Genomic DNA, 15,831 nt, shown 5'->3' with positions numbered 1-15,831 from the left:
TTCACTTGTCTTTTTCCCCTACTGGACAAAACCAGTGATAGTCTTGGAGAACATTTATTTTGCTTTCCTTTTCATCACCACTGATGTATTTGGCTCAGTGTTCAATTTTTCATTTTTCTCAACAAGGATTTTTTTCCTTTCAAGCATCTCCTCATACTGGCTGTAATGTGTTCTTCTGATATTAAATTTCTCTGTATGCAGCTTCTTTCAGAGGTGCTGTGTGCTGCTCCAACCAAGATTAGCATAATTAAAATCTTTCTTGAAAAGATCGCAAAATGCCAGTCCTTTGGTGTTGTTTGTGTTCTTTTCTTTCTTGAAACTTGAGATGCCATGTTTTGCAAGCATGCTTATATCTTTCCATTTCCATCAGCTTCTGCTACACAAAGATTCATTGGATGAGTAGAAACTCTTGACCAGTCAGAATACTCTTTACAATGATCATGTCTAATGTGCGGAATGAATATTTACAAGGGTCGTTGTGACTGGACAGACCGATTGTGCTTTTTTTTACAAACCAGATTGGAGATTCAAAAAATGGACTGCACCTTGACTTGGATTTTTCTCATCAGGAGAAAACTGGAATTCCGTTTCAAGATGAAGAAAAATAATGTCTGTTAAAATGAAACTCATTGAAGGATGATATAGTTTACATACCAAAATCTGGTCAAAAACTTGTCAGAAATGTGGCATAGAGAGTATTATCTTATTAAGATGCATGGATGTTGCTCATAACCAAACTCAACAGAGATCTTGATGACATAAGCTTACATACCAAATCTGATAAGAAACATGGCCAGTAAAATATTCACAAACTCTGCCAATTAGATACAAGTCAGCCAATTAGATACAAGTCAGCCAATTAGATACAAGGTCACCTAATTAATATATATGGATGTCACCTTTAATTAAAATTTTCTGAGATCTTGATGATAAAAGTTTACACACCAAATTTTATCAGTAGCTGATACACTCGCAAACGTCGATGGACAATAGACAATTTACAATGGACAATGGGCCATGCCATAAGCTCACTTGGCCTTTGGCCAGGGAGTCTAAAAACAACATTATTGTTGTTGACTTTAGGTTTCTTTTAGGGGATACAGGACCAGTGATTCATATATTGGTATGATCATGTCACATAAGATGGACATACATGCTTGTGTGTTTGTGCATCCATGTAATTGTCTGAAACACAGATGCTAATACTCAATAATCAATGACAAAACTACCAAAAAAATAACCTTTTAATTCTAAATTGTTTACAGAAAATGATGAATACATTTTTGAAATGTCCTATTTCTTCTTGGGCTTACTTGCGCCTCCAAGCTCTTCCAATTGTGCTTCAAGAGTTTCCTTTTCCCTGTCTGGGATGTAGCGGTACTCATCGTCCTCTTCTGTAGGCTGGAAGTGATGAACCCAATGGTTATTAGCATTTGATAAATATTGTAACAATGTATTATAAATTCTTGTGTAACAGCTGCACTCCCATATTGATAAATATGATATAATCAAAGTCTGACAACTGACATGATCAAGCACTTATTAAGTAAATTATTTTTAACTGAGCAATGAGGTACTTTCACTGATTATCTATTTATTAAAAGTTTTACCTAATGCACTTGCAATGACTGTACAATGGCAGAGATGCAGTTTTTTGGTATTAATTTGTAATTTCTCTACCGTTACATGCATACGTCATGCCATTGTCATAATTGCTGCCACTGTGCCGATAAAGGAGATAAACAACAGTAACTTGTACTATTGTTCATTAAAAGTTATTTATCACACATTTGTTGAAATATACTAAAACGGATCGATTCATGTGGACTATTCTTCTAACCTCAATAGGAAATATCCTTGCCTTGTAAAAATGCCAAAGGGAAATTCACCTTTTAAACAGTTTTTAAAACATAAATGAAAAACACATACATTTTACATCAAAGGAGTTTCCTTATATCACTTAATCAAACGTAGGCTAAACTACTACTCAGATTACAGGTAAATGGATCCAACACTTTTAAAATTAATAGCGATGCCAATAGCATTCCTTGGATCTAACTATAGATCTCTAACAGCTCAAATGAATACTGATGCCAATAGCATTCCTTGGATCTAACTATAGATCTCTAACAGCTCAAATGAATACTGATGCCAATAGCATTCCTTGGATCTAACTATAGATCTCTAACAGCTCAAATGAATACTGATGCCAATAGCATTCCTTGGATCTAACTACAGATCTCAAAATAATTGGTATGAATAGTATATCAGTTGATAAATTATCATTTTGACCACAAAACACCAAATATATTTATAAGTGTCTTCAGCTTACCACTATCGAGTTGTTTTATAGTTATCCCATCTTGGCTACACATTTCAAACAAGTATACTTTGGCTGTATGGTTAAATTATAGTGAACTAAATTTTTGAAAAAAACGTTTACCTCTTTAACAGTGACTTGAATTCCTTCTGGTGTGTGCATTCTTAAAAGCTCAACAAAAGCAGGAAGTTTGGTGGAAGGTACATCTTGTAACTGGAAACAAATTCATTGAAACATCTTAATCCAAATTCAAACACCTTAATCCGAATTCAAACACCTTAATCCAAACTCAAACATCGTAATCTAAATTCAAACATCTTAATCCGAATTCAAACACCTTAATCCAAATTCAAACATCTTAATCCAAATTCAAACACCTTAATCTATATTCAAACATCTTAATCTAAATTCAAACATCTAAATCTGAATTCAAACATCTAAATCCGAATTCAAACATCTAAATCCAAATTCAAACACCATAATCTAAATTCAAACACCATAATCTAAATTCAAACACCATAATCTAAATTCAAACATCTTAATTTAAATTCAAACATCTAAATCTGAATTCAAACATCTTAATCCAAACTCAAACATCTTAATCCAAATTCAAACACCTTAATCTCAATTCAAACATCTTCATCAAAGGTCCAACGTTTTAATCCAAATCACCAACACCTATTGCAGTAAGTATCATTATTTGCTTCAATAAAAAGATGAAGAGGAGGAAAGACAGACCAATGAACATAAAATGCAACTGACTAGGTAGGATTAAAGCAGATGTCCAATTCTGATACTGTAACATGTGCTTCACAAAAATTGGAACAAACAAGATCCCAGAAATGAAATGCAGAATAAGGTAGACAGTCGCCATTATAAAGCAGTCACCCAGTCACAATGGCCAATTTCGTATACAAAAGTCATGTGTACAACTGTCAGAGCCCAGGTGTCTTAAAACCAAATAACATCTTTCACCTTCTATCAGCAGTTGCTGAAGCATATCTGCAGTGATCATTGTATGCAAATTAAACTTTACTTGATGAGGAAAGAATTGTTTAGATAAAGGAATATGTGAATCGATATGTAAACATTTCTTAGCTCATTTGTACTCGCCATACTCCAGTCACACTGTCAGTGAAACTCAGAGGTGTCAATAGGTCAAGAAAATTGAGAGAGGTGGTCTTTATCATTGATACGGGCATTTTATTCCTAAATTTATGGCCCGCTTTGAATAAAATACTCTTGGTCTGAGTTGTGGAAGAAAAAACTATTGATCATATTAGTTGACAAAAAAAAGTTAAATTGATTATCTTGAAATGAAACAAGAAAAGAGCTATTCTGATTGGAAACAAAATCGCAGCCCCCCCCCCCTTTCACAATTAAATGTCTGTCCCTTAGCTGATATTGTAGAAACAATTTGCATGCAGGACGGTGGGGGAAAATGTTATATAGTCGCAGCTGAAATGGGAGTTGCCATTTGTGACAGTGTAACATGTGTAGTTCCATATCTTCATCTATTTTATTGGCCTATAAATTAAAGCTATTGAATCTTTGAGGAAAGATAGGAGTTACATCCCTTTTCATTTGTGATATTCCATGTTTTTTCAAGTGAATTAAAAAGACAGTGAAAATATGTATCCCACCATGATTTTCCTATCTACAGTAATTTGGAGGTAAATCATTCCCAATTATAAATTTGAATTTACCTTGCTTTGAATTACTTGGAAATAAAAACAATCCAAGTAAATCAAGAGAATGTAAATGCATGTTACTGTTCATTGTTTCAATTGCACACATTCTTGTAATTGAAAATTAAATAGGAAATTAAAAGTCCAGATAATACTTAACAACACTCCTCAAGAACATGAACGGGTTAATCCATGCTTATAAGTCTATAAGTTGGTGCTAAAAATTGCCACAGGTGCAGCCAAAAGTTTATACCTTTTAAGCTGGTGATCAGACCTACTAAAATTACAAATATGGTGATTTAAAAGTTTTGAAAATGTTGTATGGAGTGCTGATTTTGATCCAAAAGTTGACATTCTTTTGCAGTGTAACATATTTTCAAACCTTCAGAATGCCACCACTAACCATACATACTACTTCTGCCATGTTGGCAATGCATCTTCCATTTTTTGTACTACATGCTTGACTCACTTAATGCAAAACTCAATTTCAGCATGGCACATAAATTTAAATTTCAAACATATCTTAAAAAAAGGGTAAAATTTGTGCTCTTTCTAAAAGTGCTGTCAATGATATAACTTTATCGGTCTGTCAAATGAATGACAGAAACAAATGACCCCATGGCTTTAATTTGTGTGCTTTCTTGACTGCTAGACTAGCCTAATAAAAAACATTTGCAAAAAACATTTTTTGGTGGGGTCATGGTAGACTCGTTTATCATATTTTAAAATTTTGAACTTTTTTTTCCATCAGTCTTTTTAGGGTTTTTTTAGGCTTCTATGGTCATAATGAAATTGTAGGTTTTTCAAGGTATTTTAGGTCCACTACAGACCATGTTACTTGTGTCAATCAAAACTAACCCTCCAAAATATATATATAAATATTTCATTCTTGAATCAGAAAAAAACATTTATTCCAATATGTATAACAACTTGTGTATTAAATTTTTTAACAATGTCACCCACTGATACTGTATTTGAATTAGCTTGTTTACAACATGTACCCAAATGCCAATGCAGTAGACCCCAATCTGTGGTACATTGAATACTGACAAAACTGGGTCTACCCTGCTTGTTCTATTGCTAATTTCACATCAGTGCAGTAGACCCCAATCTGTGGTACATTAAATACTGACAAAACTGGGTCTACCCTGCTTGTTCTATTGCTAATTTCACATCAAAAACAGGGACCCTGATCTGCCCAGGGGTTTTTGTAACAACAAATTGGGATGCTCATGGTTCCCTTTTGCCTCGTACACAGGTTTATATGAAATGAAATCTTTCTAAGAGTTTGAGACAGATCATACCTCTACTACACGTTCATACAGCTTCAGTGAGTAAGTATTTTGTACATTTGAAGTACTGGGCTTGTATGTATTCACATTGCAACTGGTGGAAGGTACAGCAAAACTGCAAATAGAAATTTATATAGTAACTGTGATTTTTGTAGTCATTTTGTCCTCAAAATATTGTAATTTCTTTTTAGAAAGAAGATATTATAGCATATGCACTGATTTGGGTATGTTGTGAAAGAAATTCATATTTTATTTTACCTAAGCTCCATATTACAAAACTAGTTCACTTATATCAAATGGCATGAGAACAATGTGCACGCAGCTTTCTGATATCACTATCTTTATTACTTTTTCGTTAAAATTATTGCATTTTCTGCCCTCATTGTATAATACAGTTAGGATGGGAAGTATTTTATATAACATTTGTGTGCATGTGTTAATCATGCAATCACTTCAATGGACTTCACTCGCTCTTTCTCTCTCTTGTAGATTCTTGACAATGCACTGTATTAATTGGATTCTTGGTAGGGTAAATCTAAAACAGTTTGGATGATCCGAAATGTATCAGTCAACTTCTCAAATCTTCCCCCAAAAATGAGACTCATAATTTTCATATTTCTGTTTATGATAATGAATCTTCAGTAGGACACAAAATTTAGCATTTGACAAATAGTCATTACATGAATTCTTAAAAACACTCTTGTTCACCTGCAAAGTAAAACCAGAGTTTTCCTTAAATCTGAGGAACTGTCAAAATACCAAAAATCCCCAAACTATCCTAGACTTTTAAGAATATATTTCCATCCATTAATTTAATTTTCAACAAGTATTTGAAACCTGGAATGAGTATCATGTTCTAGAGTCTCTAGACGATCTTAAACAGTTGTTCCCGACCCTCAGGTTGTGACCCAAATCAGCGTCATGAGGACGTTCTCATACATGCTAACCCTAAGAGAGGTATAAGCATAAAATTTGCTAACATAAGTGGCAAAAGAGCGTAATCTTTGCTTATAATGTGTAATCTAATATTAATAAAAAGACTTCATTGAGGCTATTTTTGAGGGTGGCAAAACTTATAAATTAAAAATGTTGAAATGGGGTCATTAGGTTCTGAAAACCTATTGTTTTGGTTCGTGGTCAGCAAGTTTTGGAACCACTGATCTAAAACATAATTGTACCTTAAAAACCATAAGTGTCGATCTGAAAAACTTACTAAGCATTGCTCCAGAAGCTTGAACAACTAGATTCAGGGGATACATGGTCTGATAAATCAATAATAATCAGGGTATAGCAAGCCATAAATATTTTGTGCCAGTTCACAAAATGTACCTGTCTGTTTCAAATTCCATTGCCTTTCCCATTTTATGAACATATTTAGCAAAGGTTTCTAGAACTACAAAGTCATATCCCTTCATTCTGATATGGACTGACTCATATTCAGGAATCTCTGTCCCACTGCTCTGAAATAAAAGACAGCAAAAGTCAATATGATTATTAAGTTATGCTTACTACAAGCTTAAAGGAAGACTAATGTGTACAAGTGTTTATACTAAGCAACATGAAGACAGGTAAAAAAAAACCATATCAAGATGACTTTCTGTTTAGAAGAGTTGCAATAATAACATTTTTTAAGATGACTGCCATGGCTGCCATAATGGACAACATACTGGCACAAATTTCACACAGGACACACTACAAGTAATAAGAACTCTTTTTGGCGAAAACCCCCTATCACAAAACTGACCATCCTTCCTGAAGATTGATTTGGTTTTGGTGTCTTAAAACTCAGTAATGTATGTAGGTTATTTAGTGCTATGGCAATTGGAATAAAGTGCCTTGGCCAAGGACATGCTCCAGTAAATGACAAGAGTAGGAGGATGCAAACCTGCTTTTAGTAGTCATATGTCACGTTGTCAAAACAAAACTTTCAAGTTGATCACCATCATGGCCATATCAGAGGTCCAACTGGCACCATTTTCATTTAAAACCAACTACCCATGAGAAGTCTTCTGGTGAAAACCCCATGTTGATATGACTCTCCATTATGGTGGAAATATAACAAGATTTTTGAGATGGCTGCCATGACAGCCATATTGAATGCCAAATTAGCACCATATTCATTTGGGACCAAGTAGACTCGGCGATGAATGTGTGTCTGAAGTTTCAAGGCAATCCTCCAAGTAGTTTAGAACAAGTCAAAATAATTTGTGCTAGAAGATGGATGGACAACAGGCTACCATATTAGCTCTTCTCATCTTTGATGAGTATAACTAGGAAAGTGCAAAAACTAAAAACTACAATATGTACCAAGTTTAACAACAATCCATAAAAGCTGCAAGGCAAACTGCAGGACTAATTGCACTAATAGGATTGTATCATAAACTGCATTAAGTTACAAAACAAAAAAAGTAATAACTCTAAAGTTGCTGCTGAACTTAACACAGTAAGGCTCTGGCACATAATATTAAAGGATTTTGTCATTGTTGTGCAATAACATTTAGTTCTCATTTTGTAGCAAGTTCTAAAGCAGTTTCAAATAAACAGAACTTTCTATTTCCTGGTTTCATACTAAAGTAATAGGTTCTTTTTTAAATTTCAAAAGTGTGCTATGTGAAAACCACAGAAAAACATCCCAGACCAACTCTTCAAAATCAGCATGTTTATCAGGCCTTTGAGAATGTGTTCAACAGTTAAATGACCAATGCTAAGTTAGGGTACACTTGATTAAATGGCTCTGTTTGATTAGTGTTCCAATTGTAATCAAAAGTACAAGTCATACAGATCATGCAGATGTTCAGAAAATGTTTGAGAATTTGACTACATCTACCTTCAGATCCTTGAAAGATTATATGAATGCCCTAAGAAATTTTATACAATAAAAACAATGTTAAAGTACATGAACAACTAATTGGTGTGATTCAATGAAAACCAGATTGAATCTCACAAATGATCTGTATAGTTGTTGTTGTTCTAGGGTTTAACGCCATTTTTCAGCACAAGATAGGCTATACATGGCGGCCAGTATAACTGGTGGAGGAAGAACCCTGGAAGAACCACCGACCCACAAGAAGCTACTGGCAGGCTTTCCCACGTACCCATGCTAGCCGAGCCTGGACTCGAACCCACGCAGATAGAGTGATCCAGAACGGTGAGCGTTTTAGACCACTCGGCCACCCCAATCTGTACAGTACTTAAATCATACATGGGAAACAAGTTCTGTACAGTACTTAAATCATACATGGGAAACAAGTTTGGAATGTGTCCTTTTATGCCGATATATGAAATCATTGTAAGTGCTGATGGGATTAGCAAATAATTAGCACAGAACTGGCAAGAGGGCAGATTCCAAACTGCATGAGTTATGAACACATTGTTAATTTGCAGAAAGGGCATGGGTGTTTTTAACAATTTCCTTTTACACAGACGTGAGTGTGCATGTCCTCCCCAGGGTTTTGGCCTCTGCAAGGAATACAATATAGAGGATATGGATGTTAGTCATCTCCGCTCTCATACTCGGACTTGATCTAGATAAGATTTTCCTTGCAGGAGAAAACTGCACAATTTCTTCTGTTTTAAATTAATACAGCAATAGCTTCAAATTTTAGTAGACATGAAATTGGTTACAAAATGTTTCAAAAGTATTTTTGTCGTGCAAAATAAAGGTATGGTGACCAGAGGTCTTGCTAGGATTTTAAAACTAGGAGCAGAGGACTCCTATTTGGTAAAATTAGGAGACCCACCAGCAAAAGTTGCAGTCCCCATAAGCATATTGGGCATATCTGAAGTGGCTAAATGTCCAGATGAGAAGAACAAGTGGATGTCTTTTTCAATCCAAGGAAAGATCTTATTCTGAACACAAAGCCAGGCATCACACACTTTCTTACACTTGGCTACTGTTCATCTAAACTATCAGTTCTAGCAACTTTAGCACTCTCCTGAATCTCATTACAATCTTCGTCAGTTTGCCGTTTAACCCCAAAATACCTATCCAAATTTTGCAAATGGTATTTTGTCTAAGTCCTGACGTGTCTTGATTTCGAGGTCACATGCACTACTTATTCTGTTACACTAGGAAATGAACACAATAATGAAAGCTAACTTTGTTCATTTGATGTACACTTATAATTACCACACATATATCTCTGGGTCTCTCTGCCTCTGAATTCAGTCACTGAAGGCCTAAATATCAGAACATTTTCCCACCACTCAGCAGCTAGTCGAAGTCTTTGAACTTGCTGCCGAGCTATTGCATCATGTTCTTTTGATGTTATCTTATAATGACAACATGTACATATGGGGGTCTTTCAGCCACTGAATTCTGTCATTGTAATTATCAGCACAGCTAAAATGATCGATTGATCAACTGATTTTCCCACTCAGCATGTGATTGAAGCATGACTTGCAAGCCTTTGAATTTGCCGCCCAGCTATTGCATGCATACAAAGGACTCCTGCGCAAGTGATTTTCTGCATCCCAGATAAAAAAATTGCATCCAAATACACATGACTAAGTGTTTCCAAGACATCCTGTGACCAAGATAAGCCCTGCACCTGATCAAATGGAGCAGTCTACAATGGCCCAAAAGACTGAATAAAAATCACTGACACCTAAAAGGTCATGTGTTTGGAAGTATTTATTAGTTATCTTGTCTAAGGTGAGAATGGAATATGAACAGATAATAAGCCCATGTCTGTCTGTAATCACCATGCTAGAAATACAACCAATATGTCAGCAAAATGGCACAAATGTACTATCCTAGACGTCTCAAGATGAAAGCCCATCAAGCTGATATGTATATCAATAATGATGCTTAATGATAATGTATCACATCATAGGCTGTGTATCATGAATCATATCAATACAAGACAGAGGTCTATCATTTCACCCACTGCTTACTGCTTTAAATCAATCCATCTTTATCACTAAATGAAAATGTTATGCATATCTGTTAATTTGTCAGTTTATCTGCATAAAATATACAAATATGCTAAACAGAACTCAGCTGTATCATGTTTCCCAATACTGGGGTTACATCTAACTCCTTTTATACTCTATCATATCAGGAGTGCATTTAGTTCTCACACTGTATATGTATGACACTATAGGGGTTATATTAGTGTTCATATGAAAGGGCCATATTTAGTTCACACACTGTATCACAATATCACAGTGATAATCATATTTCCATGCATTATGTATATCCTTGATTGACATCTTACCAAGTCATCTGGCTCAAAAACTCCACAAAGTTGTCTACTTTCACTAAAACTGCATCTGGAAAAAAATGTGAAAAGAGATGTGCATGGCTGGATAAAATTTCCTGTCCAGCTGATTGGAAAACTTTTGTCACTCACCAAGAATTTTTTAACTAATGATAATATCAAATACTTAGTTTTGTTCAGTTGTGGGAAAATATAAATCCTGGGCAGGTAGGATTTTTCTAGCCCTGAGTGTAAGTTTATATTTACAGATATAGCATTTTTCATTAAAATGTACAAATAAATAAAATATAAATAAACGTATCAATCTGGTAATTTTTTAAAATTTTATAAGACCACAAGAGCTTAATTTAAATATGGTTTTTGTTTTATGAACAATAAATATGATGAATATTGTTCAAATATTCAGGATTAGTTCAAATATCTATTAATATTATTGAATGGGTGGTGGAGGAAGTTTTGTTTGATAGGTTTCACATGTACTGAAAACTAAAAAGGTAAAAGTTTCTAAACATTGTTGCAGGGGTTGAGGACATTCACAAAAGTACAACACAGGGTCTGGACATAATATACTACATTTTTTATAAATCACAAAAACTGAAAGAATATTCCAGTATGAATAATGCTATGTATTTCTTCCATATGGTACAGTTAGTATAATTTTCCCTTCATTCGTCAACATTATTTTCTTGGTTAAAATAAATATATATATATTACCTTTGCATGCATCTTAGATGTTTCCACTTTGAAAAACTGAACAGATTCCTTGCTGTATTTCTTGAGAGCATGTTCACCTTTAACAAAACAATGATTATATTTTCAACATTATCAGTATCTTCAAGTAATGCACAAATTCATAAGAAAATTGCACGCACCAATTTATATATATATATATATATATAATTAGAACACACAAAAATACCCAAATATTAACACATGTGAATGTCAGTGTATGTGTGTATGTGTGATTTGGATTTTTAACTAACTTTAAAACATGTTCAGTCATATTGCTACGATGTCTGCAGTGTGGCAGTTTACAGTGATGTCTACACTAGTACTGGGGCATCATGTGGCAGACAGGTAGCATCATGTCCCACCCAGTCACATTATCCTGACACCAGGACGACCAGAACAAACACTAACCTCTTAATGCTTAGGGCCTAGCGAGGCTGCTGTGAGGACCATTTTTATAACTCTTTGGTATAACTCGGCCAGGGTTCAAACCCGCGACCTCCCGCACCCAAGGTGGATGCTCTAACCACTAGTCTATGTGAATGTCAGCTCTTGAAGACAACCATACAATCATAGATGTCTGACCAGGTTCAATAAGAAAAAAATACATCTCCGTTCCCACCATATAAACTTACACGAGTGAAAAACTGGCATTACTATACCGTATATACAAACACTAACTGTCATCATTAAATTAAAAGAAGGAATGAATAAAAATATCATGCAGCTTATGTCACCTCAAAAAACTAATTCATAAATATGATGGGTAAATTGTTAGCAACGATACGAGCCCATATGGTGAAACAGCCACACGGACTCGTATCGTTGCTTAAAACTGACCTCTCATACATGTACTATACAATAACTACTAGTTATTATATACTACATGTATGATAGGTCAATTTTTAGCAACGATACGAGCCCCTGTGGCTACTGATTAAGGAGTCATCATGCGGGACACCGTCAAAAGTACAAACTTTCATTTCATATATCTTACCATTGGTAGAAGCAAGGTCATTCTGAAGGCAGTTATACTGAATATCTTCCAAAATATCTTAACTGACTTGTTCTATTGGCATCTGGTCTGTTTTACGCCTGGCCTCGCCAAATCCTCTCCTTTCCCAGGATGAATATGACTATGGGGAAAGCTACGAGGTGTTCCGCTGGCCATAAACATATGACTAAGAAACCGAACGCAGTAATGCAATTGGCTCGTACACATTTAGTCTAATATTAATTAAAGCACTGGTAATGACTTTTCTCACATTTGTAATTGGTTTGGATTAATGGAAGTAACTAAACCATTAAAGCATTTCAATTTTTTTTTAAATCATTAATTTTACCTCAACCTGAAAGCTAAAAAATTTTAGCAAACCACTGCACACAGTCTCACACCCTCTGATTAGAAAGGTTCATGTGTTAATGTGTAATTAGATGATTTTTAAAATTATTTCTTCTGGATTAAAGACCTGAAAGATGACTCTAACTAATAATTATTTCGTTCGACACTGTTTGTCTCGTCAGACCTGGGAAATTATGCATAAAATGTCTGTACAGGCTCAGTTAAATCATGTAAGACGCTAGAAAGTGAATATACATTTCAATCTAAATTCCCATTTGGCAGATACGATCACTTATTTAAGACAAGCATATATGTTAACCTACTGGCTATTCTCATCAGTGCCTATATAATCAAAATACGTCATTCATATAATAATAATTTTACATTCGTTTAAGTCACGCGAATACCATACAATTCTGACATGTTCACGAAACTAAGAAAATACAGAGAAAAAATGCACGATGGGCTTTCTCCATTATTTGCTTTGCCAATACGCCAAAAGCAAGGGATTAATTAATATGTACACAAGTTGGCATAAACATTAACGTGTTTTTCTGGTGCACAAGCATGCACGTGTGCAACCTCAAAGCCAAGGTTAACGTTTGATCACAGCAGCGTAAATATGACGATTAAATTAGAGTTTCAGAACTGTTCTTCCCTCTACCCGTACTAAATATCACAAATTAAGCTATTCTAAAGTATTTAAATGCGTGACTTTCGACGCATATTGCAATATGTGAAAATAATAGAAGTATACATTTAATCTCAATTTAAATAATTATGGATAAATGTTGTACAGTCGAAATCTGGACAGTTGCTAACGGACAGGACTACGACAACGATTGTGCTTTGGAAAATATACCCGGTTTGTAACAATATGATACTCGCATTTTTAGATTACTATTATTATTATTATTATTGCATCCGTCGATTTTTCGTTCGGCAAGATGCGTCATTGATGAGTTGTCCTTGGTAGACCCAAATTATTAACATGTAATTTGTAACAGATTTCACGTGTGCATGCGGATATGACCAACACATGCAGGGGCGTCCGCAGAATGGGGGGGGGGGGGGGCGGAGTAAACATGTATTGGTCAGCTATTAAGTTTTATGGATGTAGACCAAAACATGTTTAGAGGTGAAATCGGGGGAGAAGGGGGGGGGGGGGCGGCAAATGCAATTCGGCCTCTGCAATTCCCATCAAAACAAAGTCTTTTGTTCCAGGATAAATGACACTGCGCCAGATGGAGCTAATTGTGTGAAGGATGATTAAAGAGAATCTTTGAAGAGTTTATTCTGACCACACTGAGATTGCTTTCACTCATTCAGTTCGGCGTAGAAGAGCTTCGTTCGTAGTTGCCCTTCCTTCATCAGGCCTGACCATCTCGTCTATGATTTCATCAGCAGGGTGTTAATACTTGGAATACCTATCAGTATGAACTTCTCAGTATATGAGACCCTGTCCTACCATCTTATTCTCATCAGTTTCCTCAGTCAGCCGTCCAAGAAAGTGAAAATGATTCAGATTCTTGGCAGCGTCTGTACACCGTCCAGATTTCGCATGCATACTGCAGGGTGGCAACATCATGGCTTTGTAGGCTTTCAGTATTGTTTGCAGACCGAAACCTCTGTACTCCCACACATTTGTATGAAGTATGCCAAGGGTCACGCTTGCTTCAGTCTGATTAAAATCAAATCTTCACTGTCCCAGGACAGTGGAGAACTGATTTTAATCAGATTATGCGTGCTCAAGCAATTCTGGTGTTGGTTTCATTATCGATCTGGAGGGACTGCACGTAACAATATGCTGGCAAGATAAGCGAACTTCTCCACTGCCAGGAGTGTTCGACTATTTACTTCGATTTTATGCTGTAAGTAAGGCTTTCCTGGTACAGACAGGTGCATCACCGCTATCTTCCTTATACTTATAACGAGTTTTCCTCGATATTCTGAATTAGCATCAATTGTTTCCTGTTGCTTCTACATTTCTTCAGCAAATGCCCCTTTCACATTCTATTATTTCAATCTGAAGACACTGAGCTATTGGAACCTTTTTGCCTTGTGGTCATCTACTAGCTAAAATCTGGAGACTGAACATGACTGTGGCCAGTCCGGCATTCTGCACTTCTCATGGCTGCCATTGCTCAGACATCCTTCTTATGCAGTCTCCTGACTATGACGCAGTCCAGATGCCAGTGCTTGGAGCGTGTGTGCATCCAAGTCGTCTAGTTGTGGTTTGGCAGGCGGAAGACTTTACTGGTCATTAGGAGGTCGTGTTCAGCTCATTTCCTCAGTAGAAGTCCGCTGTTATTGTATTTGTCAAAACCATTTTTGCCAGTGACACCTGGCCATGTCTGGTGATATGAGCCTGCTCAAACGTTGAAGTCACCAAAGATGATAAGCTTGTTTGCCTTTGGTACTTCTACGATAAGAGACTCCAGGTCTTCAGGTTGACACTGATCTCAACTGGGTTGGTGATTATGGGTACATAGGCGCGGATAATAGTCGCATGTCTTTTCCAGACAGTGGGAGTCTGATTTGCATTTGTCTATCATTCGGGTCCATTGAGAGATTTGTGAGAGTGCTGACTGGTTGTGTTTTGATGCAAAATCCAATACCATATAAACGCCTTTCTTCTTTACTTCAACGAATCCAGAAGGTGTAGCTGGCTGGTACTTAGGCGAATTGTTCTTCCTCAGCTACGCGAGTTTCACCCTGGGCTGATATATAGATTTTGAATCTGACAAGTTCTCCACCAACTTGAGTTGGTTTTCTCTCTGGTTTTATCTGCTGATGTACTGCCTATTAGTGTTCACACATACCAGGCGAAGATGGTAAGTTGCGTTACCTTTGTTTTCTTGTTAGATTTTCGACCGCAAATGCGGAATACCATTCTGTCGCGGTATGCTGACCAGAGTTTACGTGAAGCAGGCAACATTTAGGGTATATTTTCTTACCCCTTCCGCAGGTGAGCATTGTGATTATAGAAATGGGCAGCTAAGTCGCGCATGGAGCTGTCAAGCTCCACTGATGTTTCGACCGTTGAACAGCGACCATAAGCCCTGAGCTGCCTGTGTGCACGTTTGCTGCTACAACATCAGTGTATCCATACCTGCTGCTATGCCGCTCGCCCGCCACAGAACTTGAAGGCATCTGATGTGTGTTTGTTAATAAGCATGTGTGTATAATGTCATGATTTGCGCGTTTAGTTTCTACTGCACCCGAGCTGATACCCTGC

General features: G+C 36.2%; 1 protein-coding gene across 2 annotated transcripts; it reads right to left on the bottom strand.

Annotated features, from left to right (window-relative positions):
- Positions 1 to 1,231: 1,231 nt before the first annotated feature.
- On the bottom strand, positions 1,232 to 12,409 carry LOC149804324 (large ribosomal subunit protein mL48-like). Of its 2 annotated transcripts, none has more exons than XM_089938838.1 (7): positions 12,249 to 12,409; positions 11,237 to 11,313; positions 10,520 to 10,574; positions 6,630 to 6,760; positions 5,313 to 5,415; positions 2,444 to 2,533; positions 1,232 to 1,401 (listed from the first exon to the last, which is right to left on the bottom strand). In XM_089938838.1, exons 1-7 carry the CDS (start codon positions 12,267 to 12,269, stop codon positions 1,294 to 1,296), a joined length of 585 nt encoding a protein of 194 aa, XP_089794964.1. In that variant the 5' UTR covers positions 12,270 to 12,409; the 3' UTR covers positions 1,232 to 1,293. The 2 variants fall into 2 exon arrangements, with proteins under 2 accessions (XP_089794964.1, XP_089794973.1); XM_089938847.1 differs by lacking the exon at positions 12,249 to 12,409 and adding an exon at positions 11,989 to 12,181.
- Positions 12,410 to 15,831: the final 3,422 nt, after the last annotated feature.

The sequence above is a fragment of the Sinohyriopsis cumingii genome, chromosome 2 (genome assembly GCF_028554795.1).
Source record: "Sinohyriopsis cumingii isolate HCF-2022 chromosome 2, ASM2855479v2, whole genome shotgun sequence".
NCBI classification, from domain to species: Eukaryota; Metazoa; Mollusca; class Bivalvia; order Unionida; family Unionidae; genus Sinohyriopsis; species Sinohyriopsis cumingii.
Note: the sequence above shows the minus strand (reverse complement) of the source record. Positions and strands in the feature narration are given on the sequence as shown.